The 25,687-nt window shown below is 44.7% G+C and overlaps 1 protein-coding gene and 1 pseudogene across 3 annotated transcripts; both read left to right on the top strand.

The window, feature by feature from the left end:
- Nucleotides 1-45: 45 nt before the first annotated feature.
- LOC737502 (protein SSX2) lies at nucleotides 46-9,179 on the top strand. 3 transcript variants are annotated; one of them, XM_054676804.1, is made up of 8 exons: nucleotides 46-114; nucleotides 551-665; nucleotides 824-919; nucleotides 2,773-2,822; nucleotides 4,770-4,905; nucleotides 6,752-6,838; nucleotides 7,574-7,734; nucleotides 8,592-9,179. In XM_054676804.1, exons 1-7 carry the CDS (start codon nucleotides 46-48, stop codon nucleotides 7,672-7,674), a joined length of 654 nt encoding a protein of 217 aa, XP_054532779.1. In that variant the 3' UTR covers nucleotides 7,675-7,734; nucleotides 8,592-9,179. The 3 variants fall into 3 exon arrangements, with proteins under 3 accessions (XP_054532779.1, XP_016799516.1, XP_054532780.1); XM_016944027.2 differs by lacking the exon at nucleotides 8,592-9,179 and having other exon boundaries at nucleotides 6,752-6,882; nucleotides 7,574-7,700; XM_054676805.1 differs by lacking the exons at nucleotides 4,770-4,905; nucleotides 6,752-6,838; nucleotides 8,592-9,179 and having other exon boundaries at nucleotides 7,574-7,700.
- An 8,998-nt stretch (nucleotides 9,180-18,177) lies between these two features.
- Nucleotides 18,178-18,478, top strand: LOC101058470 (protein S100-A11-like; annotated as a pseudogene).
- The last annotated feature ends 7,209 nt before the right edge of the window (nucleotides 18,479-25,687 follow it).

Here is a 25,687-nt window from a genome sequence, read left to right as displayed (position 1 = left end):
AAGTCTCAGGCAGTTTCTCTTGCAGGTCAGACTGCTCCTGGTGCCATGAATGGAGACGACGCCTTTGCAAGGAGACCCAGGGTTGATGCTCAAATACCAGAGAAGATACAAAAGGTGAGGTGACCTGGAGGAGATACAGTAGTGGCCCAGGGACAGTGTGGGATGACCAGGTTTCTGAGGAGGGGAGGACAGAGGTACTGGGGACAAGGAGCAGGGTCTCAGGGGAGATCTGGACCCTTGGGAGCCTCCCACCCTCGCTCTGTCATCATCTAGCATCCCTGGAGACAAGTCTCTGACCTTGCACTACATTTGGTGACTCTCAGTCCATTCTGGATGGTGGGAAGAGAGCCAGCCAGCAGCATTAAAGCTCTACTGTGTGGCAGGGGAGAAGCTAGGGTAGGTCCCCCATGTTCTGTCAGTTAGCCGTGGCATCAACCAGGAAGGATTATCATCCCCACTTCCCAGATCTAGCACGCAGGAAGTGGCTCCAGCTGAATGGCAGACATGCCTAGCTGAGTCACTGCCAGAATTCCTTTTTTTTTTTTTGTAGGCCTTCGATGATATTGCCAAATACTTCTCCAAGGAAGAGTGGGAAAAGATGAAAGCCTCAGAGAAAATCCTCTATGTGTATATGAAGAGAAAGTATGAGGCCATGACTAAACTAGGTAACAGAAAGTTCTAGGAACAGACAAGTCTGGGGACACATGAGCATCCCTTTTCCAGCTCTGGCTACTTCTTAGGCTGCAGAAAGTATTACAGACATGAGCCACCATACCAGGCCCAAGCTTGTCTCTTAAGGAATAAACATTTTGCTTCTTTCTAGGTTTCAAGGCCACCCTCCCACCTTTCATGTGTAATAAATGGGCCGCAGACTTCCAGGGGAATGATTTTGATAATGACTATAACCGTGGGCATCAGGGTGAGTAGATGGGAAGGGGCTGGATAGGGTCTCATCAAGCCCAACTGCTTTTCAGCTCAGCTACCTGGGAAAGATCCTCAGCCGTTTGTTCCCTCATACACATAAGGGCTGAGTGAAAAAAAAGTTGCATACAGAAAGTTAACTACAGAGGCCATTCATATAAAATTTTAAAACATGCAAAAGAAGAATATATATATTTTTATGGATAATAAGTAAATGGTAAATGTATACAAACATGAATGTGAATAAAAAGCCATCAAATTAAGGTGACTGGCTGTAAGTGGAGGAGGGAGGGAGGGCAGGGATTCCTGAGTGCTGCACACACAGCTTCAGCTGTGACTTGTCGATAGTGTGTTTTGTTTGTTTTTGTGTTTGAGATGGAGTTTCACTCTTCTCGGCCAGGGTGGAGTGCAATAAGGCAATCTCAGCTCACTCCAACTTTCACCTCCTGGGTTCAAGTGATTCTCCTGCCTCAGCCTCCCGAGTAGCTGCGGTTACAGGCACGTGCCCCCACGCCCAGCTCATTTTTTAATTTATGGTAGAGACGGGGTTTCACCATGTTGGCCAGGCTGGTCTCAAACTTCCTGACCTCAGGTGATCCACCCACCTCAGCCTCCCAAAGTGCTGGGATTACAAGTGTGAGCTACCACGCCCGGCCTGTTTGTAGTTTTTCTAATATTCTGAATAAATAAATCAGACCTAACATAGCTGTGGGGTAATGTTGAGATCCGACTGGACTCAGTATTATTCCCCATACTTTTCTGTGTGTTTGAAATATTTCTTTTTTAAATGACATGTTGTTCTTCCTAAGCACCGTTAATGAATCAAAGGACTGCTAAAAAAATGCTACAAGTGAAAAAAAGAAAAAAAGAAAGAAAGAAAGTGTTAAAACTGTAGATCCGCCAAAAACTTCCAGAGTTTGTTTCATTAACAGCATGTAGGTATTGGATAGGTATCTTAGGAGTGAGGGTGATGAACACATTATGTAATAAAGATCGCTGTTTCTCTGTATTTTATCAAAACCAAATAGTCTTCTCATTCCCAAAGAACCCTGATTCTCTGTGATGAGCTTGGAAGAGAGTTTGAAAGAGTGATCCCTCATCGAAAACACAGAGAGCTTCCCCACTTGTCAGAGAGCAGAGATAACATAGGGCGAAGAAAGACAAGTTCTTGCATAGAGATCTTTGTACATTTCAGGAATATAAAGGGGACATATGTATTTACTTGCTCTTCTGCTCTGACAATACCATTACAAGACAAGGTCAGAATGTCCAAACTGTCTCCAATAGACCTATTACTCCCCATCTAAACAGGCCAGGTTCTACTATCTCCCACAATCACTATAAGAGATCTGAAAATCCAGTGCTTGAGTGTCTGCCAAGTTTTTGACATTAAAGGAATGTCTTTATACTGAAGATATTTCAGAGCCACTGGACTAAATCATCCATGGTTCATCACACATTTAACAGCTTAATTCACATACCGTAAGATTCACCCATTTTAAGTGTGCAATGATTTTTAGTTATTGCACATCTTGAGTGGATACAGTTCAGATTCCCAACCAATCAATTTAATTATTTGAGAATAAGTAAAAGATATGTAATGGAATAAGATGAGACTGTGATGGGGTTTAGTCCCCATGTGATAAACCATGAGATGGAAAATTCTGAATTGATGCCACAGATAAATGCACCAACCATTACAAAACGTAATTCAGAAGCAAATCTGAAATAACTCCTCAACAATGAGTGGACTCATAACACTCTGTTGCAGAATAGCCTGATGCTACAGAAGTCTCTCTAGAGTTTGGAAATCTTTACCAAAAAGAAAAATTCTGATGTATTCTCTTTCAGTTGAACATCCTCAGATGACTTTCGGCAGGCTCCAGGGAATCTTCCCGAAGGTGAGTATCTCTCAAATCTAAAGGACCAGAGAACCTTTGTCCCTCCACGGATTCGAACACTGGTAAGAGTGGGAGAATATAAAAAATGCCCTCATTGCCTCCTTCTCCCGTGTCTATCACAAAACCTGATGTAGCACCGATGGCTTGATAATATTAACAGTTGTGATCGATAATACTTCTTTTGTTTTCATAGTGATGCCAGACACTGTTTTGAGCAGTTCACATGGATTAATTTATTTAATCGTTAAGAAGACCTCTATGACATTGTTTCTATTATTATCTCCAAATAATAACCAGTCATACACTTCAGTTGTCATCCACATGAAAGCCATGTGACTTAGCACAAATCTTCTGTGTCCTCTGAGCTCCAAATTCCTGGTCCATGAAATGGAAGTAAAGAATCATAGTTATCAGTAACATAATAATAAAATGAGGCTATCGGGGTACAGAGATGTTAAAGAATTTTCCTGAGGCACAGTGGCAGTGGTAGTCTAATCCAGAGCTCCAAGCCATTTAAAGCTCATTCACGTTTGCATTTATTTATGAAGTTCAGATGTTGCTCACAAGGGCTTCACCCCATAGGGCCTGCTGGTGCTTCCATTGAGACACCCACTCTCGCAACAGGAAGGACCAGCTGGCCTCTGCTCTGTTACTGGGGCAACTCACATGGCTTAGGAATCGATTTGACTGTTGGCCCCTCCCTACTGTGAGCCTGTCTGCATCTGGGGCATCCGGGAAGCCCCAGTCCCAGCCCATGGGATCCCTCAGAGGCCCCTGAGTGAGTGACCCCACAACTGCAGATTCAACTCTGGTTTAGAGGGTAAAGGAATCTGGGAGTTGGGTTGCCAGTGTGGAGACCGAATTCGAAGATGGATCATGAAAGGTATTAATTGTTATTATTACCACATAAACAGCGTTTATAAGCTCAGAGAGGACTTTCCCTTAGCCTATTTTACATGTATCTTTCACTATTTCATAAGTGAGGAAGCTGAATAAAAAGTAGCTTAAGAGCCGGGAGCGGTGGTTCGCGACTATAATCCCAGCAATGTAGGAGGCTGAGGCGGGCAGATCACGAGGTCAAGAGATCGAGACCATCCTGCCCAACATGGTGAAACCTCATCTCTACTAAAAATACAAAACTTGGCGGGGCGTGGTAACGCCTGCCTGTAGTCCCAGCTACTCTGGAGGCTGAAGAAGGAGAATCACTTGAACGCAGGAGTTGGATGTTGCAGTGAGCCAAGATGGCGCCAGTGCACTCCAGCCTGGCAAGAGAGCAAGACTGTGTCTCAAAAAAAAAAAAAAAAAAAAAAAGTAGCTTAAGATTGTTGGTCAGTGACACATCCCAATGCAACCAGAATTGGTATGGGTACCACCTCACTGAATTCCACATTCAATTGGTGCCTCGGTAGGGTGGTATGCCAGATCTGGTACTGCTTTCTTTGCTGCCTAGATTAACTTCAGCAAACCATTTCTTTACCTCTCCCGTCCCTGTATTCATCTCCCCACACCATCTTTCCCAGCAGTGTTTTGTCGTCTCCCTATGTTTTTACATTTACTCTCCCAGAAGGTGTCTACAAGCTTATGTGGGACCCCTTGTACTTTATAGAAGGTCTTCCTTTTGTAGACCTTGTGAATTCTTAGAATGTTATTTTTCTCCAAGTCTCCTATATACGAAACTCTCAATTACATGGAGATTTTTGCTGTTTGCAAGAATGCCAGTCTTAAAAGAAGTGTGAAGGTAAGCATTCTAGCCCTGGAAACCCCATTCATTTAGGCCATTCATTTCCCATCTAATCTCCCAGGTTTCTCCTAATTTAGGCACATGTGACCCTCCCAGCGTTGTTGAGAACATTGATTAAGATAATGCATGTGAAGATGCTTTGTAAGCTCTAAAGCACTATAGAAATGTCACTGATTCTGTTTCTCTGTGACGTTCCCATTATAAAGATCATGCCCAAGAAGTCAGCGGAGGAAGGAAATTATTCGAAGGGAGTGCCAGAAGCATCTGGCCCACAAAAAGATGGGAAACAGCTGTGCCCCCCGGGAAAACCAAGTACCTCTGAGAAGATTAACAAGACATCTGGTAAGAGGAAGCAATTCGGGAACCAACCCTCTGGCTTCCCTGGCTATGTTCAGGTGTGTGGACTGGGTGTGTGGCATGGATCCCAGACAAGCCTGGGTCCAGGCTGGGCTGAGGAGCTCGCCCAGCTTCAGATGAGATGCTAGACATGATTTCCAGAAACACAGACTGGAGTTGTCATCCATATAAAAAACCACGTGACTTGGGGCAAGTCTTCCAAATTTTCTCAGCTCCAGATTCCTAGTCCATAAGATGGAAATAATTATAGTTCATAAATTGTTTGGAGGCATTAAATTAAATCTAGAAGGCCTGATGACATGAAAGGTGCTCAAGCGATTCTATCTTTGATAACCTGGGATCATATCTTACTCAGCTCAATGCCTGATACCCAATACAGGTGTATTTCAGAGATATTGCAGGTTCGGTTACAGACCACTGCAATAAAGAGAGTCACACACATTTTTTTGTTTGGTTTCACAGTGCATAAAAACATTATCTTGTCCAGGCGCAGTGGCTCACACTTGTAATCCCAGCACTTTGGGAGGCCGAGGCGGGTGGATCACGAGGTCAGGAGATCAAGAGCATCTTGGCTAACATGGTGAAACCCCGTCTCTACTAAAAATACAAAAAATTAGCCAAGCACAGTGGTGGGCGCCTGTAATCCCAGCTACTCAGGAGGCTGAGGCAGGAGCATGGCGTGAACACGGGAGGCGGAGCTTGCAGTGAGCGGAGATAGCGCCACTGCAGTCTGGCCTGGGAGAAAGAGCAAGACTCCATCTCAAAAAAAAAAAAAAAAAAAAAACCAGTATGTTTACCCTACACTGTAGTGTACTAAGTGTGCAATAGCTTTATGTCTAAAAATATTTATACCTTAATTTTAAAATAATTCATTGTTAAAAATGCTAACAATCTTCTGAGCTTTCAGTGAATCACAGTCTTTTTGCTGGTGGAGGGTCTTGCCTCGGTGTTGATGGCTGCTGGCTGACCAAGGTGGTGGTTGCTGAAAGGTGGAGTGGCTGTGGCAGTTTCTTAAAAGAACACAACAATGAATTACATCGATTAGCTCTCCCTTTCATGAAAGATTTCTCGGTAGTATTTGATGCTATTGGATAGCATTTTACCCACAGTAGAACTTCTTTCAAAGTTGGAGTCAATCCTCTCTAGCTATGAAAGTTTTAGATGGCATCTGCTTCCAATAGAAGGCTATTTAATCTATATTGAAAATCTGTTGTTTAGTGTAGCCACCTTCATCAGTGATCTTAGCTAGATCTTCTGGATAACTTGCTGCAGCTTCTCCATCAGTGTTTGCTGCTACACCTTGCACTTTTATGTTATGGAAACGGCTTCTTTCCTTAAACCTCACGAACCAACCTCTGCTAGCTTCACACGTTTCTCCTGCAGCTTCTTCACCTCTCTCAGCTTTCATGGACTAGAAGAGAGTTTGGGTGTTGCTCTGAATTAGACTTTGGCTTAAGGGAATGTTGTGGCTGGTTTCATCTTCTATCCTGACCACCCAAACTTCCTCTATTTCAGCAGTAAGGCAGTTTTGATTTCTTATTCGTGTTTTCACTGGAGTCTTAGTATTATTATTTCCTTCAAGAACTTTTCCTTTGCATTATATAGTATTATTTCCTTCAAGAACTTTTTTTTTGCATTCACAGCTTGGCTGCTTGGTGCAAGAGGCCGAGCTTTCAGCCTGTCTTGGCTTTCAGCATGCTTCCTCACTAAGCTTAGCCATTTCTAGCTTGTGATTTAGAGTGAGAGACATACGACTCTTCCTTTCATTTGAACACTTAGTGGCCATTGTAGGGTTGTTCATTGTCCTAATTTCGGTGTTGCTGTGTCTCAGGAAATAGGGAGGCCCAAGAAAAGGAGGAGAGATGGGGAAGAGCTCATCGGTGGAGCAGTCAGAACACACACAACATTAATCGATTACGTTTGTCATCTCCTGTTACCCCCAAAACAGTTACACACAACAGGGTGATTATTGTCACTAATAACTTAATTGTATATTAAAAAAACAGATAGAGTGTAATTGGATTGTTTGTAACACAAAGATAAATGGCTGAGGGGATGGATACCATATTTTCCATGATGTGATTATTACGCATTTGCATGCCTGTATCAAAGCATCTCATGTACCCCATAAGAATATACACCTACTGCGTACCCACAAAATAAAGAACAAAAATTATTTTAAAAGACTAAAAAACAATTGCAGTAATAACCTCAAAGCTCAATGATCACAGATCACCATAACAGATATAATAGCAATGGAAAAGTGTAAAATTGGTTAGAGTTTCCAAAAACATATTGCGGTATCTTTGAAGCACTATGAAAATGAGGTGCAATAAAACAAGGTATGCCTGTGTGCTGTTAACAAACACGTGCAGCATGAAAGGAGGTATGCGTGAATGTTCCCATAAGTGAAGAGGTTGGGAATCTAAACCTCACAACAGAAGGAGCCAGAAGCTAAAACTTTCATTGGCATTTGGCCTGTATTGGTGTGGGTCTAAGGTTTCAGACTTGAAGCCAGAGAATGTGAAAAACTGGATAAAGAAGGCCCACGGGCACTTGGTGGTGGGGAGGGCATCTCCTTTTCTTTGAGAAAACAGAGCCTAACACTCTCCGTCCTACCCAACCCTCATCTTCCAACTCTTCTCCATCATAGGACCCAAAAGGGGGAAACATGCCTGGACCCACAGACTGCGTGAGAGAAAGCAGCTGGTGATTTATGAAGAGATCAGCGACCCTGAGGAAGATGACGAGTAACTCCATAAGTGAACCTTCGGCTCACCCTCCACATCCCTGCAGATGTGCTATTCTGTTATGGTACTGGTATCCCATCTTCTCACTTGTTCCCCAAATCATTCCCTTCTCCTAATTTTCTAGGGTACCCCATTGAGGCTGAATGAAGAGATTTCCCCTGCTCGCCCTTTCTTTTTCTTTCTTTCTTTCTTTCTTTCTTTCTTTCTTTCTTTCTTTCTTTCTTTCTTTCTTTCCTTCCTTCCTTTCTTTCTATCTCTCTCTCTTTCTCTTTCTTTCTTTCTTTCTTTCTTTCTTTCTTTCTTTCTTTCTTTCTCTTTCTTTCTTTTTCTTTTTTTTTGAAAGGGAGTCTTGCTCTGTCACCTAGGCTGCAGTGTAGTGGCGTGATCTTGGCTCACTGCAACCTCTGCCTCCCTCCTGGCTCAGCCTTCTGAGTAGCTGGGATTACAGGTGTGCACCACCACACCTGGCAAATCTTTGTGTTTTTAGTAGAGACGGGGTTTCACCATGTTAGTCAGGCTGTTCTTGAACTCCTGACATTGGGATCTGCACGCCTCGGCCTCCCAAATTGCTGGGTTTACAGGCGTGAGCCACTGCGCCCAGCCTTCCCATGCTCTTTCTACTCCCTACCCTGTATATCCAGGGATCCTCCCTACCCAGGATGCTGTGGCTTCCCAAACCCCAGGTCAGCCCTGATATGCAGGCCACACTTTCCTCTAGCCTAGGAATGGATAACCCAGGCGAAGAAGTCACTGTGGCATGAACAGATGGTTCACTTCGAGGAACCGTGGAAGGTGTGTGCAGGTCCTGAGGTAGGGCAGAATCGGAGTATGCAGGGTCTGCAGGTCAGGAGGAGTTGAGATTGAGTTGTCACGTGGTGGGAACTCACTGCCACTTACTTTCCTTCTCTCTTCTTGCCTCAGCCTCAGGGATACGACATATGCCCATGATGAGAAGCAGAACGTGCTGACCTTTCACGAACATGGGCATGGCTGCGGACCCCTCGTCATCAGGTGCATAGCAAGTGAAAGCAAGTGTTCACAACAGTGAAAAGTTGAGCGTCATTTTTCTTAGTGTGCCAAGAGTTCGATGTTAGTGTTTCCATTGTATTTTCTTACAGTGTGCCATTCTGTTAGATATTAACGTTTTCATTGATGAGCAAGACATGCTTAATGCATATTTCGGTTTGTGTATCCATGCACCTACCTCAGAAAACAAGTATTGTCAGGTATCTCTGCATAGAACAGCATTACCCTCCTCTCTCCCCAGATGTGACTACTGAGGGCAGATTTCAGTGTTTAATTTCCGATTTGCTCCTCTGCATTTACACACACACCACATCACACACACACACACACAGAAACACACCAAGTACCAGTATAGGCATCTCCCATCTGCTTTTCTCCATTGCCATGCGTCCTGGTCAAGCCCCCCTCACTCTGTTTCCTGTTCAGCATGTACTCCCCTCATCCGATTCCCCTGTAGCAGTCACTGCCAGTTAATAAACCTTTGCAAACTTTCCCCAGTTGTTTGCTCCTCTCATTATTGTGCACACAGCTCTGTGCACGTGTGTGAATATTTCTTTAGGAAAGATTCTTAGAAGTGGAATTGATGTGTCAAAGGAGTCATTTATTCAACAAAACCCTAATGAGTGCGTCCTCGTGCTGAGTGCTGTTCTAGGTGCTGGAGAGACATCAGGGAACAAGACGGGCAGATGTTCCTGACCACCATTCTAGAGGAGGATGTTTCCAGTTGTTTGTTTGTTTGTTTGTTTCTTCTAGAGATTGGGTCTTGCTCTGTCCAGGCTGCAGTGCAGTGGCACGATCATAGCTCAATGCAGCCTTGAACTCCTGGGCTCAAGCGATCCTCCCACCTTGGCCTCCTAAAGTGCTGTGATTACAGGCGTGAGCCACCGCACCTGGCCTTCAGTTTTTATTTTGATAGAGACTACACACTTCAGTCCTGGAGCAGGATTCTGCAGCATGTGGTTAGGCATCTTGGCCTTTGCTCTCTGAATGATCTTCGGGTTCAAGGTCTGGGACGGTCCATTTGGGAGTATGTGGGAGGAGACAACAGATGAAATCATCATCTGGAGAACGTGGAGGAATGAGGAAGATGCGTGCACTGTAGACCCTGTGATGGCCAGGGAATAGAAGAGTCCACTTAGTCTCCATGTAGGGGAGCAATGGTGGGAAAGTACCCTGGACAGAAGCATGAGACTGCCCATCAAGGGTCTCACCAACCAAGGGCCTGGGGGCTGGGGTGGGGATGATGATTTGGGAATGGGACAGTTCTTTGTCACATGTACCATTGCACAGTGTGGAGGGGAAACAGTTGTGGGGAAGGGCAGGGCAGAGGGGAGTCTATTTTAGAACAAACCATTGTGTGTGAATGAAGACATCAAAGCTCCATTCACACACCACGGACTTGAAACACCAGCCCCAGGTGGAGGCAGGATTGGAGCTGTTTTGACCGTTCGTGGTCCAGCACCTTGGCCTCCTGGTTCTCCCCAGCCTTGGAAGGAGGACACTATCATCATTATGCCTATATGATAGACAAGATATGGAGTCCCAGAGAAATGGTAGTCATCTTGTCACAGGTCCTACAGCTGGCAGGTGCAGGAGGAGCTGAGTTTGGAGTTCACTGACTCTAGAAACATTAAGGAGGACAAGTGTGTGTGGTGGAGGGAGGGAGAATTGAACAAGTCCCGGGTTCTGTCCCCAATCACAAGGTAGAGGCTGTCGGTTCATTTTCCCAAGACAAGGATCACTTGGACAGAGAGAGTGCAGGGAGGGAGAGGCAGTTGTGGTCACAGCAGGTACAGTGGGAGACAGAGATATGCAGGGTGGGCAGAAGAGGGGCAGGCAAAGAAGCAGGGGATACCCAAGGCCAAGTGTGGGCTGTCACAGCCACCAGAGGGAGAGGGTGCTAGTAAGGAGGTTGTGGGGCTCCAGGAGCAACAGAGGTTCCCCAGATCTGTGAGCATGCCCTGCCTGGCACTGCAGGAAGGGGTGGCTGCCACCCAGGTCAGTGTGGACGTACCTCTACCTGTGTCTCAGAGGAAACAAATTCTATTTTATCCTAATATAGTTCTGTATTACACAAATATAACATTTGGCTGCTAGATATTGATTGCCTTATCCTCCATGCAAACAGAGGAGAGGATTCCCCAAAAGAGATATTGAAGCATTTAACATTTCTTTCTCCCTGGGATGATGGGGTCCATAAGTTGGGTCCCCCAGCCCGCCAGACAGGTGCAAGGAAGAGTGGCTGGAAGATCGTGAATCATGAAAGGGAACATTTTTCCTTAGGTTCCTTGGGTATATAAAGCTCCCGACTATCTGTCTATCATGGATAGATAAAGAGTGAACATGGTCCCCTCTCCACAAATGTGTTTCCCTCCTTCATTATTACCGTGAAGGGCTGAAGTTACAAGAAGTTCTGATACATTACTTTTTTGTGTTTTTTTTGAGAAAGGATCGCAGTCTGTCGCCCAAGCTGGGGTACAGTGATGCAATTACAGCTCACTGCAGTCTCGATCTCCCAGGGTCAAGGGATTCTCCCACTTCAGCTTCCGAACTAGCGGGTATTACAGACAAACGCCACCACACCCAGCTAATTTTTGTATTTGTTGTAGAGACGGGATCCACTATGTTTCCCAGGCTGATCTCGATCTCCTGGCCTCAGGCAATCCTCCTGCCTCAGCCTCCCAAGGGCTGGGATGACAAGTGTGAGCCACCTCGCCAGGCTTTCATTTTCTTTAATGAACAATTATCAGCGTTTCATCTTAGAGAAAAAAGTGGCTACTGCCAGCCAATCTGTCTGTGGTGTTGTAGGGGAATCTGGCTGATTCAGATGTTTTAAATGAACTTTTAAATTAACCTACCTGATGATTATCCTAAGGCCCTTTCCTGCCCCGTGTTATTTTGAATCTGGGTTTAGATTTTTTCATAGGCTTTGTTACAAAGAGCATCTCTTGGCCGGGCATGGTGACTCATGCTGTAATCTCAGCACTTTGGGCGGCTGAGGCAAGCAGATCACTTGTGGTCAGGAGTTCGAGACCAGCCTGGCCTACATGGTGAAACCCCCATCTCTACTAAAAATACAAAAATTAGCCAGCCGTGATGGTGGGCACCTGTGAATCACAGTTACTTCAGGGGCGGAGGCAGGAGAATCCCTTGAGCACGGGAGATAGAGGATGCAGTGAGCTGAGATCACGCCACTGCACTCCAGCCTGGGCGACAGAGTAAGTCTCTGTCTCAAAAAACAAACAGCATCTCTCGCCTACAGTGATTTGAGCTGTGGTCTTGCCTCCTTGGGTTTCTCTATCAGTCTGATCCCATCTACTCTATCTCCCAGGAATGCCTCAATATTTCTGGTGGACCGCTGACACGCTTTCCTATTTTCCTCTACTGTTAAGAATTGACCCTTGAAAACATTTTCTTCCCAGTTCAATGGAATGTTGAGTGGGGCACGGGATCTATCTGCCATCTTGCTCCAATCATCTGGTTTTAGATATTTTATGTATATTTGTCACTATATAAGTGTATTTTTTCTCAATTTGGTTTTCTAAATGGTTAATATTGGTATGTAGAAAACCTATCTATTATTGTATATAATATATTGTTACCTGTCTGATTGCGGCTTCCTCTGCATTTTGGCACAAGACTCAATCTGTTTTATTCTCCAAAAGAAAACTGACAGGCTGGGCGCAGTGGCTCTCGCCTGTAATCACAGCACTTTGGTAGGCCGAGGTGGGTGGACCACCTGAGGTCAGGAGTTCGAGACCAACCTGGCCAAGATGGTGAAACCCCATCTCTACTAAAAATACAAAAAAAAAAAAATTAGCTGGGCATTGTTGGTGAGCGCCTGTAGTCCCAGCTACTAGGGCAGCAGAGGCGGGAGGACCACTTGAACTTGGGAGGCAGAGACTGCAGTGAGTTGAGACCGCGCCACTGCACTCCAGCCTGGGCGACAGAGACTCTATCTCTAAATAAAAAAGAAAAAGAATAAAAGAAAATTCACTTCACAGGCAATAGACAGTGATAAAAGGATAATTTATGGAAGATTTCAAAGAGGAGACTGATGGAAAGAAAGAAAGTATCTATTTTACTGAGCTGGGCAGTTCACTGCAAAAATCACCAGAACTGCATTTTTCTCCAAAAATATTATCCATAAGCTATTCTACTACTGGTTTTTCTAGTCCTTCCCTCTATTCCAACTCCTCAAATTGTCCATTTCCTTATTGGGTTAATTTTCCTCTGCCCAGATCTGGGTCCTCCACAACACTTACCATTGTCTTTGAGTGTGTGAATTCCCATTACTTTAGCTCAGGTTCCCAAGGAAACAGGCTTTGGGCCATACAGGACACCTCTAGACAGACTATACTGAGAAAGTATGCTTGGACCGGTGCATGGGGAAAGGAGAGGAGAAGGAATTTATGTACCTGGCTCTCACTCCTGGTTCTTTTTCTTATTGGTCAAGATTTACCTCACAGGCACGAACTCCCCCACACTTCTAGATTGCATCACCTGCCCCTTTGGCAGCTGTCTTGGAAGCCAGATCCCACACTTTGAAGTGTAGTGTTTCATACAATCCAAAAGTGGTCATAGAGGCCAGGTGTGGTGGCTCAATCCTATAATCCTAGCGCTTTGGGAGGCCAAAGCAGGTGGATCATGAGGTCAGGAGTTCAAGACGAGCCTGGTGAGCATGGTGAAACCCTGTCTACTAAAAATCCAAATTTAGCCTAGCATGGTGGCCCGTGCTTGTAATCCCAGCTACTCCGTGAGCTGAGGTAGGAGTATCATTTGAACCAGGAAGGCGGATGTTGCAATGAGCCGAGATCGCATCACTGCACTCCAGCCTGGGCAACAGAGGGAGACTCCCTCTCAAAAACAAACAAACAAGAAAAAGCCAAACAAACAATAAAAAGTCGTAGCAGAAACCAGAAATTTCAGGTGTGTGGCTAACTGGCCTGGTTGTACAGCAACAGCCAAGGTTGAAAACTAAATATTCCCAGGCAAGTCCTAAGTTCACCAAGTATTTGGAGTACCCATCTGTGCTAGTTAACTGCCCTTATCTGAAGGAAAAATAAAACTCATATCTCTATGACAAGCAGGTGCTTACAGTTTGGAGCAAGTCACCTAGGCTAAACTCCCCTGGTGACAGGGAAACAACGAAATCATCTTCCTCGATGTTCACATTTCAAAGAGATGGCTCCAAGGCCTTGAAGAAAGACATTTCTAGGGACTGGGCATGGTGGCTCATGCCTGTAATCCCAACACTTTGGGAGGCTGAGGCTGGAGGATCACTTGAGGCCTGGAGTTCAAGTCCAAGACATTCCTGGGTTGTAGGGTGGACAGAGGCTTACAGACCAAAGGAAGAATTTACAAATACAAATTTTCACAAGGAAATGCTCTAAAGAAACTGAAAAGGCGAAAGGTCTCTTCTTGCCCTTTTGGCAACAGGAAAAAATCAATTTTATGTTTCGTTACCCTTACAATTTCCCCCTTTTGTTATTGTTTTATTGGAACACTACAATTTTCTAATTATCTCCACTGCTGTTTCTATTTTTCTCTGGGTACTTTACAGCCACCTAGATATCCAACAAGTCCATAGTAAGATGCACAGCAAAGCAATTATCAAGATTATAATAGACTGATTTTTTTTTTCGGGACAGAGTTTCTCTCTTGTTTCCCAGGCTGGAGTGCAATGGCTCAATCTTGGCTCACTGCAACCTCTGTCTCCTGAGTTTAGTGATTCTCCTGCCTCAGCCTACCGAGTAGCTGGGATTACAGGCATGTGCCGCCACACCCAGCTAATTTTGTATTTTTTGTAGAGATGGGGTTTCACCATGTTAGCCAGGCTGGTCTTGAACTCCTCACCCCAGGTGATCCACCCACCTCAGCCTCCCTAAGTGTGAGGATTACATACATGAGCCACCATGCCCGGTCTAGAATGAATTTTTAAATTCAGTATAATACTCACCTTGTCAGGGGACGGGGCGACCTTTAAACACATCATAGTGGTTAATTGTGTCAAAGACAAAATAAATTATAGAGATAAATTCCTAAATCAAATGCTGTATTTGGGAACCACAAAATTGCAATTCAGGGCATACACACAGACTAGGGTGGTCTTCAGTATGTCCAACAAACAAACAGAAGTTGGAAGTTTTATTAGAAAGAAAAATGTTGCATATTGTTTAGAAATGAGGCTCATTGACACTGGAGAAGCTGGTTCATTCCCACAATCAGCTTTCACATTCCCTCTTTTGATCAACATCTTTCTTTGAAAACCTCACTGATCAGCCATCTTAAAGTGAGGCTTCATTGTCACTCCATGCCAGGATGGACCTGTGCCAGTTGTCTTTATCCCATGTCAAGGGAAAGGTAAGGGAGTCTATATCTGGGACACGAGCCACATTTGAGCCATAAAGAGGCCAGAAGGAAAAAAAAATTCAGGCAGGTTTGTCTGGAGTTCAGCATCAAGTTTCATCTTGTTTGTCCCATCTGTATTAGCAATCATCTTGACCCAATGGGCTAACGTTATCCTGTTGGGAGAACTGGCTGAACAAATATTAGACAGGCAACAAGAACGGAGCTCAGAGATCATAATACAAAAATAATTAGCAATTGTTTTATTTTATTTTATTTTATTGCAATGGACTCTTGCTCTGTTGCCCAGGATGAAGTACAGTGGCATGATCCTGGCTCACTGCAACCTACAACGATTCTTCTGCCTCAGCCTGTTGAGTACCTGGGATTACAGGCGCTCACCACCACGCCTGGCTAATTTTTGTATTTTCAGTAGAGACGGGGTTTCACCATTTTGACCAGGCTGGTCTAGAACTCATGACCTCAAGTGATCCGCCGCCTTGGCATTCCAAAGTGCTGGGATTACAGGCGCGAGCCACCACACCCAGCTATAATTAGCAATAGTATAATAAATTTAGTTTGTACAATGGTTTTGAACCAAGATCCCAAGCCTAAGGACCACCAGCTAAACAAATAAAAAATCTATGGGAGAATTGAATGAGACCTCTTATAGTCTTTGAGTCTTTGAGTAGCATTTTAGGACTGGGTTGAATTAAAGCAGAGTGCCAACTCTATAAAAGGGACCACTAAGTGAAGGAAAGAAGTTGGGGTCAGGTTCTGTCAAGTGACAAATGTAGACATTAAGGGGGTAAGACTCTCATTATGATATGAAGACTTATTCTGATGTCTTGGGAAAAACTGTCTACAGTGTGGAAACATCAACTTCTCATCCTGATTTCTTGTTCAAATGTCTCTGGTTATGGCATTGGACAGTTTGGAGAACTCTTTGTGTGGTCCATACGTCAGGCACGAGACTTTGTTCCTTAAAATTTATGCACTTTTATAGGACTTGTAAATCAAAAATAAAATCCTAACCCGCACCACCCTACAACCATCTGAATGGACTTCTTCCTCAGCCAGGGCTCTTTTAAAATTTAACCTGAGAGACGGTTTCAGGCCATGACAGGAAGTGGGGGTCAGACATGCCTCATTATACCTCTCTGGCATCAACATCAACACAGACTTTCAGTCTAATAAGAAACATGTTACAACCTATTCTCTCTGAAGCCTAGTACCAGAAGGCTTCCTCCTCCGCAAATATGAACTTGGGTCTCCACAATCCTTTATCTTAACCCAGGCATTCCTTTCTGTTGATCCTAGGGTTTTGTTTTGTTTTGTTTTGTTTTGAGATGGAGTCTCTCTCTGTCGCCCAGGCTGGAGTGCAATAGGGGGGATCTCGACTCACTGCAACCACCGTCTCCTGGGTTCAAGCAATTCTTGTGCCTCCAGTAGCTGGGACCACAGGCGCCAGCCACCATGCCCAGCTAATTTTTTGTCCTTTTAGTAGAGAAGGGGTTTTGCCATGTTGCTCAGCTTGGTCTTGAACTTCTGGACTGGTGATCCATCCGCCTCAGCCTCCCAAAGTGCTGGTATTCCAGGCATGAGCCAACACGCCCAGCCTACTAATTAGGTTTCTTCTTGCTTAGGAAAACTGAGCTTTGAAAGGGTTAAGTTTTTAAGTCTGTGTAACTTTCTGTATTGCTTTTGAAGTCTGTTGACTATAACTCTGGTTAAATGAGTGACTATTATTTCACAGTGACCCGTGATCCTGTTTTGAACAAGTGTTTTGAGCCTTTTAACATCTTTGACAAACTTCCCCAAAATCCAATTCTTTTTTATTTATCTATTGCTGTCGAACAAACTAATCAAATTCTAATTTAAGTCTTTTTAACCTAAAATTGAGTGAGATTTACCAGTGAGGCCCCCGGAGAGCCTCAAAGAATGTGTCTCTCATTAGGCTTATTTGATATGTTAGATGATATGAAAAGCAATTTCAAATAATAAAATACACTAATTGCTGTTTACATTTATATAAATATGTTATTGATGTTAATGTTCTGAAGATCATATAAATTTTACAGAGCTCTGATGGTCCTGGTATGATGCTATCAGTCATGATTCTGGTTCTTATCTTAAAATGTTCTACATAATAGAAATAATTGAATTTTTTTTCAATTATGGACCTTTGATCAGATCTTAATCATTGCTATTCTAAGCTGTATCATCTACAGTGTTGACTCTTCTCTAAATGTATCCAGAATCAGATTCATAAAAAAGATTTTAACAAGTACTATTGAATATAGATTTGTAATAACTTTCAGATAAATGAACTAAATAATTTTTGAAAACTCTAATGAAAACTGATGGGTTCATGCACCTGATCATCAAGATCAAGCAGAACAAAATTACATGAGGCTAAATAACTGATGTTTTTATGGCCTTTATTTAAAACTTTATTTATTCTTCAGCTGGGCACAGTGGCTCACACCTGTAATCCTAGCATTCTCAGAGGCCAAGACAGAAGGATCCCTTGAGTGCAGGACTTCAAGACAAACCTGGGCAACATAGGAGACCTGGTTTCTAAAAGAAATTAAGAAAAAAAAGCTTTGTTTTTTACTTAAATGTTTGGTTTTGCACATTTAATAAAATTTTCTGGTGGGGTGTGGTGGCTCACTTTGGAAGCCAAGGCAGGAGGATTTCTTGAGCCCAGGAGTTCAAGACAAGTCTGGACAACATGGCAAAACCCTGTCTCAAAAAAAAAAAAATTAGCTGGGCATGGTGGCATGCGCCTGTGGTCCCAGCTACTTGGGAGGCCGAGGTGGGAGGATCACTTGAGTCAGGATGCAGAGGTTGCAGGGAGCCATGTTTGCACCACTGCACTCCAGCCTGTGCAACAGGGCACAAACCTTTCTCAAAAAATGAAAAAAAAAGAGAAAATTTCCTCTGTTAAACTGTCTATAGTTTATAACAATTTGGTAAAGTGTACTTTTGTAAACTAAGATGGAAAGATTTGCTTTTTCTTTCTGCTCGATTCCTCCAGAATTCGAAACTATTTGGAAATATTCTTACGGCAGTATGGTTATTTACACAGGTCCAGTAAAAACCTGCTCTTGGTGCCTCATTCTACTCCAACATGGCAAAAATCTCCAGCCCTACAGAGAGTCCCTGATTGCTGTTTTCCAGAAATAGGCTGGAAAGGATGGTTACAATAGCATTCACTCCAAGACAGAGTTCCCAAGCTTCATGAATACAGAACTAGATGCCTTCATGAAGAACCAGAAGGCCCCAGTGTCCTTGACCACATGATGAAGAAACTGGACCTCACTAGTGATGGGCAGTTAGATTTCCAAGAATTTCTGCATCTGATGGATGGCATGACTGTGGCTTACCATGACTCTTTTCTCAAGGCTGCCCATTCCAAGAAGCAGATCTGAGGATCCCCTGGGCCTGGTTTCCAAGCCACCCCCTTTCCTTCCAGCCTCACCATCACCATCTGCTCACAGCCCACACATACCCTGGGCCCAGCACACCTACCACCTCATGCAGGCCCTGCCTGCAGGTAGTAATAAAACCATTCCTTCCTGCCTGCAGCTTCCCACTCCCTCTCCCCTCTTCTCCTCCTCCCCCTCCCCTCCTCTGCCCTGTCTTCTCCTCCCCTCCTTTCCTCTCTTCTCTTCTCTCAAGCACACCTACCACCTCATGCAGGTAGTAATAAAACCATACTTTACTTTTCTCTTTCTTTTCTTTTTCTTTTTTTTTTTTCAGAGATGGGGGTCTAGTTATGTTTCCCAGGCTGATCTTGAACTCCTGGGCTCAAGTACTCTCCCAAAGTTCTGGGATTATAGGTGTGAGCCATTGCACCTGGCCCACTTTTTTTTTAACACACACACAAAAATCTGCTCTGTCTTTATAGACGGATACAATTAAAAACATTGGTTATAGGGCCAGGCACGGTGGCTCACACCTGTAATCCCAGCACTTTGGGAGGCTGAGGTGGGCAGATCACTTGAGATCAGGAGTTTGAGACCAGCCTGGCCAACACGGTGAAACCACATCTCTACTAAAAATACAAAAATATGTAGCAGGGCTTCGTGGCACACATCTTTAATCCTGGCTACTCAGGAGGCTGACACAGGAGAATTGCTTGAACCCAGGAGGTGGAGGTTGCGGTGAGCCGGGATCACGCCACTGCACTTCATCCTGGGCGACAGAGCAAGACTCCATTGCAATAAAATAAAACAAACAAAAAAAAGATTGCTAATTATTTTTGTATTATGATCTTTGAGCTCTGTTCTTGTTGCCTGTCTAATATTTGTTCAGCCAGTTCTCTCAACAGGATAATGTTGGCCTAGTGCTTCACGATGAATGCTAATATAGATGGAACTAATAAGATGCTGAACTCCAAACAATCATGCCTGATTTTTTTTCCTTCTGGCCTCTTTGTGGTTCAAATGTGGCCCATGTTCCTGATATAGACTCCCTTACCTTTCCCTTGACATGGGACAAAGACAACCGGCACAGGTCCATCCTGGCATGGAGTGACAATGAAGCCTCACTTTAAGATGGCTGATCAGTGAGGTTTTGAAAGAAAGATCTTCATCAAAAGAGGGAATTTTAAAACTGATTGTGCGAATGAACCAGCTTCTGCAGTGCCAGTGAGCCTCATTTCAAAACAATATGTAACATTTTTCTTTCTGATAAAGCTTCCAACTTCTGTTTGTTCGTTGGACATACTGAAGACCACCCAAGTCCGTGTATATGCCCTGAATTGCAATTTTGTGATTCCCAAATACAGCATTTGATTTAGGAATTTGTCTCTATAATTTATTTTGTCTTTGACACAATTAACCACTATGATGTGTTGAATGGTCGCCCCGCCCCCTGACGAGGTGAGTATTATACTGAATTTAAAAATTCATTCTAGACTGGGCATGGTGGCTCACGTCTGTAATCCTCACACTTTGGGAGGCCGAGGTGGGCGGATCACCTGGGGTGAGGAGTTCATGTCCATCCTGGCTAACATGGTGAAACCCCATCTCTACAAAAAATACAAAGTTAGCTGGGCTTTATGGTGCATGCCTGTAATCCCAGATACTTGGGAGGCTGAGGAAGGAAAATCTCTTGAACTCAGGAGACAGAGGTTGCAGCGAGCTGAGATCGCACCATTGCATTCCAGCCTGGGCAACGAGAGTGAAACTCTGTCCCGAAAAAAAAAGTCATTCTATTATAATCCTGATAATTGCTTTGCTTTGCATCTTACTATGGACTTGTTGGATATCTATGTGGCTGTACACTACCCAGAGAAAGATAGAAACAGCAGTGGAGATAATTAGAAAATTGTAATGTTACTATAAAAGAATAACAAAAGGGGGAAATTGTAAGGTTAACTACACATAAAATTGAGATTTTCCTGTTGCCAAAAGGGAAGAAGAGACCTTTTCCCATTTCCCTTTCCCTAGAGCATTTCCTTCAGAAAATTTGTATTGGTAAATTCTTCCTTTGATGTGTAAGCCTCTGGCCCCATATATCCCAGGAATGTCTTGGACTTGAACTCCAGGCCTCAAGTGGTACTCCAGCCTCAGCCTCCCAAAGTGTTGGAATTACAGGTGTGAGCCACCATGACCAGTCCCTAGAAAGGTCTTTCTTCAGGGCCTTGAGCCATCTCTTTGAAACGTGAACATTGAGGAAGATGACGTCCCAGTCTCCCTGTCACCAGGGGAGTTTGCCTAGGTGCCTTTCTCCAAGCTCTAAGCACCTGCTTGTCATAGAGATATGAGTTTTATTTTTCCTTCAGATAAAGGCAATTAACTAGCACAGATGGGTACTCCAATTCCTTGGTGAACTTAGAACTTGTCTGGGAGTATTTAGTTTTCACCCTTGGCTGCTGCTATACAACCAGGCCAATTAGCTACATACATGGACTTTCTGGTTTCTGCTACCACTTTTTTGATTGTTTGTTTGTTTGTTTTGTTTTGTTTTTCAGATGGAGTCTTGCTCCGTCGCCCAGGCTGAAGTGCCGTGGTGCGATCTCAGCTCACTGCAACCTCTGCTTCCCAGGGTCAAGCGATTCTCCTGCCTCAGCCTCCCGAGTAGCTGAGATTACAGGTGTGTGCCACCATGCCGGGCTAATTTTTGTATTTTTAGTAGAGACTGGGTTTCACCATGCTCGCCAGGCTAGACTCGAACTCCTGACCTCATGATCTTCCTGCCTTGGCGTCCCAAAGTGATGGGATTACAGGCGTGAGCCACCACACCTGGCCTCTAGGACCACTTTTGGATTCTATGAAACACTACACTTCAAAGTGTGGGATCTGGCTTCCAAGACAGCTGTGAAAGGGGCAGATGATGCAATCTAGAAGTGTGGGGGAGTTCATGCCTATGGGGTAAAATTTGAACAATTAAAAAACAAACAAACCATGATTGAGAACCAGGTACGTAAATTCCCTCTCCTCTCCTCTCCCCATGCACCGTTCCAAGCATGGCTTCTCAGTATAGTCTGTTTAGAGGTGTCCTGTATGGCCCAAAGCCTGTTTCCTTGGGAACCTGAGCTAAAATAATGGGAATTCACACCCTCACAGACAGTGTTAAGTGTGGTGGGGGACCCAGATCTGGGCAGAGGAAAATTACCCCAATAAGGAAATGGACAATTTGAGGATTTGGAATAGAGAAAAGGACTAGAAGAACCAGTAGTAGAATAGCTTATGGGTAGCACTTTTGGAGAAAAAGGCAGTTCTGGTGATTTTTGCAGTGAGTTCTGCTCAGCTCTGTAAAATGTATACTTCCTTTCTTTCCATCAGTCTCCCCTATGAAATCTTCCATAAATTATCCTTTCATAACTATCTATTGCCGGTGAAGTGAATTTTCTTTTATTCTTTTTCTTTTTATTAAGAGATAGAGTTTCTGTCCACGAGGCTGAAGTGCAGTGGTGCCACCTTGGCTCACTGCAATCTCCGCCTCCCGAGTTCAAATGATCCTCCCGCCTCAGCTGCCCTAGTAGCTGGGACTACAGGCGTGCACCACCAATGCCCAGCTAATTTTTTTTTTTTTGGTATTTTTAGTAGAGATGGGGTTTTACCATCTTGGCCAGGCTGGTCTCGAAATCCTGACCTCAGTTGATCCACACACCTCGGCCTCCCTAAGTGCTGGGATTACAGGTGTGAGCCACCACACTCAGCCTGTCAGTTTTGTTTTGAAGAATAAAATAGATTGAGTCTTGTGCCAAAATACAGGGGAAGCTGTACCCAGACAGGTAACAAAATATTATTAACAATAATAGATAGGGTTTCTACATGCCAATAATAGCCATTTAGAAAACCAAATTGATAAAAATTACACTTATATTGTAACAAAAATACATGAAATATCTAATAACAGATTATTGGAGCAAGATGGCAGCTAGATCCCGTGCCCCACTCAACGTTCCATCAAACTAGGAAGAAAATGTTTTCAAGGGTCAATCCTTAACAGTAGAGGAAAATAGGAAAACGTGTCAGTGGTCCACCAGATATATTGAGGCATTCCTGGGAGATAGAGTAGATGGGATCAGACTGACAGAGAAACCCGAGGAGACAAGACCACAGCTCAAATCACTGTAGGCGAGAGATGCTGTTTGTTTTTTGAGACAGGGACTTACTCTGTCGCCCAGGCTGGAGTACAGTGGCGTGATCTCGGCTCACTGCACGGTGTGTCTCCCGGGTTCAAGTGATTCTCATGCCTCAGCCCCCGCAGTAACTGGAATTCACCGGTGCCCACCACCATGGCCGGCTAATTTTTGTATTTGTGGTAGAGGCAGGGTTTTTGCAATGTAGGCCAGGTTGGTCTCGAACTCCTGACCTCAAGTGATCTGCCTGCCTCGGCCTCCCAAAGTGCTGGGAATACAGCGTGAGTCACTGCGCCCAGTCAGGAGATGTTCTTTGTAGGAAAGCTTCTGAAAAACTCCAAACCCAGAATCAAAAAAACATGGAGCGAGAAAGGGCCTTAGGGTAATCATCAGGTAGGTTAATTTAAAAGTTCATTTGAAACGTCTGAACCAGCCAGATTCCCCTCCAACACAACACTCAGATTGGCTGGCAGTAGCCACTTTTGCCTCTAAGATGAAACTCTGATAATTGTTCATTAAAGAAAGCGAAGGCCTGGCGAGGTGGCTCACACTTGTCATCTTAACACTTTGGGAGGCTGAGGCAGGAGGATTGCCTGAAGCCAGTAGATAGAGACCAGCCTGGGCAATATAGTGGGATCCTGTCTCTACAGAAAATACAAAAATTAGCTGGGTGTGGTGGCAAGTGCCTGTAGTCCCAGGTAGTTCGTAAGCTGAAGTAGGAGAATCCCTTGAGCCTGGGAGATCGAAGCTGCAGTGAGCTGAAATTGCAGAACTGCCCTCCAACCTGGGAGACAGAGTGCGATCCTGTCTCAAAAAAAATAAAAAAATAAAAAAATAAATATAAAAAAACACAGACATAAAAAAGTAATGCATCACTGGGCGCACTAGCTCACGCATGTAATCCCAGCACTTTGGGACGCTGAGGCCATCAGATCACGAGGCCAGAAGATCAACCTGGCTGACACAGTGAAACCCCGTTTCTACTAAAAATACAAAAAATTAGTTGGGAATGGTGGCATGCGCCTGTGTTCCCAGCGACTCTGGAGATTGAGGCAGGAGAATCGCTTGAACCTGGTAGGCAGAGGTTGCAGGGAGCCGACATCTCGCCACTGCATTCCAGCCTGGACAACAGAGTGAGACTCTGTCTCAAAAAAAAAAAAAAAAGTAATGTATCAGGACTTGGTGTATCTTCGGCACTTCACAGTAATAATGAAGGAAAGAAACACATTTGTGGAGAGGGGACCATGTTCACTCTTTATCTATCCATGATAGACAGTCAGGAGCTTTATATACCCAAGGAACCTAAGGAAAAATGTTCCCTGTCATGACTCACACTCTTCCAGTCACCCTTCCTGGCACCTGTCTTGTGGGCTGGGGGACCCAACTTATGGATCCCATCATCCCAGGGAGAAAGAAAAACCAAATCCTTCAGTATCTCTTTTTGGGTATCCTCTCCTCTGTTTGCATGGAGGATAAGGCACCTGATATCTAGTAGCCGAATGTTACATTTGTGTAATACAGAACTATATTAGGATAAAATAGAATTTGTTTCCTCTGAGACACAGGTAGAGGCACGTCCACACTGACCTGGGTGGCAGCCACCTCTTCCCGCAGTGCCAGGCAGGGCATGCTCACAGATCTGGGGAATCTCTGTTGCTCCTGGAGGCCCACAACCTCCTTCCTGGCACCCTCTCCCTCTGGTGGCTGTGACAGCCCACACTTGGTCTTGGGTATCCCCTGCTTCTTTGCCTGCCCCTCTTCTCCCCACACTGCACATCTCTGTCTCCCACTGTCCCCACTATGTCCACGATTGCCTCTTCCTCCCTGCACTCTCCATCTCTAAGGGCTCCTTGTCTTGGAAAATGAACCCACAGCCTCTACCTTGTGACTGGGGACAGAACCCGAGACTTGTTCAATTCTCCCTTCCTCCACCACACACACCTGTCCTCCTTAATGTTTCTGAAGTCAGTGAGCTCCAAACTCAGCTCCTCCTGCACCTGCCAGCTGTAGGACCTGTGACAAGACACCGACCATCTCTCTGGGACTCTGTCTATCATCTGTCATATAGGCATAATGATGATAGTGTGCTCCTTCTAAGGCTGGGAGAACCAGGAGGCCAAGGTGATGGGCTATGGACGGTCAAAACAGCTCCAATCCTGCTTCCACCTGGGGCTGGTGTTTCAAGTCCATGGTGTGTGAATGGAGCTTTGATGTCTCCATTCACACACAATGGTTTGTTCTAAAACAGACTCCCCTCTGCCCTTCCCTTCCCCACAACTGTTTCACCTCTGCACCGTGCAGTGGTACCTGTGAGAAAGAACTGTCCCATTCCCAAATCATCGTCCCCACCCCAGCCCCCAGGCCCTTGGGTGGTGAGACCCTTGATGGGCAGTCTCATGCTTCTGTCCAGGGTACTTTCCCACCATTGCTCCCCTACATGGAGACTAAGTGGACTCTTGTATTCCCTGTCCATCACAGGGTCTACAGTGCACGCATCTCCCTCATTCCTCTGCATTCCCCAGATGACGATTTCATCTGTGTCTCTTCCCACATACTCCCAAATGGACCATCCCAGCCCTAGAACCCGAAAATCGTTCAGAGAGCGAAGGCCAAATTGCCCAACCACCTGCTTCAGAATCCTGCTCCAGGACTGAAGTGTATAGTCCCTATCAAAATAAAAACTGGAGGCCAGGCGCGGTGGCTCATGCCTGTAATCCTAGTACTTTAGGAGGCCAAGGTGGGAGGATCGCTTGAGCCCAGGAGTTCAAGGCTGCATTGAGCTATGATCGTGCCACTGCACTCCTGCCTGGACAGAGCAAGACCCCATCTCCAGAAGAAACAAACAAACAAAGAAACAAAGAAAGCCAACAACTGGAAACATCCTCCTCTGGAATGGTGGTCAGGAACATCTCCCCATCTTGTTCCCTGATGTCTCTCCAGCACCTAGAACAGCGCTCAGCACGAGGACACACTCATTAGGGTTTTGTTGAATAAATGACTCCTTTGACACATCAATTCCACTTCTAAGAATCTTTCTAAAGAA

This window comes from Pan troglodytes, chromosome X (assembly GCF_028858775.2).
Source record: "Pan troglodytes isolate AG18354 chromosome X, NHGRI_mPanTro3-v2.0_pri, whole genome shotgun sequence".
NCBI classification, from domain to species: Eukaryota; Metazoa; Chordata; class Mammalia; order Primates; family Hominidae; genus Pan; species Pan troglodytes.
This window is presented reverse-complemented; position numbering and strand designations above follow the sequence as displayed.

What these genes read in the sequence shown, in the direction of transcription:
- LOC737502 (XM_016944027.2), top strand. Translation starts at nt 46, where the DNA reads ATGAATGGAGACGACGCCTTTGCAAGGAGACCCAGGGTTGATGCTCAA. An exon ending in CTATAACCGTGGGCATCAGG is followed by an intron (nt 920 to 2,772) that starts GTGAGTAGATGG and finishes ATTCTCTTTCAG; the next exon opens with TTGAACATCCTCAGATGACT. An exon ending in AAACAGTTACACACAACAGG is followed by an intron (nt 6,883 to 7,573) that starts GTGATTATTGTC and finishes TCTCCATCATAG; the next exon opens with GACCCAAAAGGGGGAAACAT.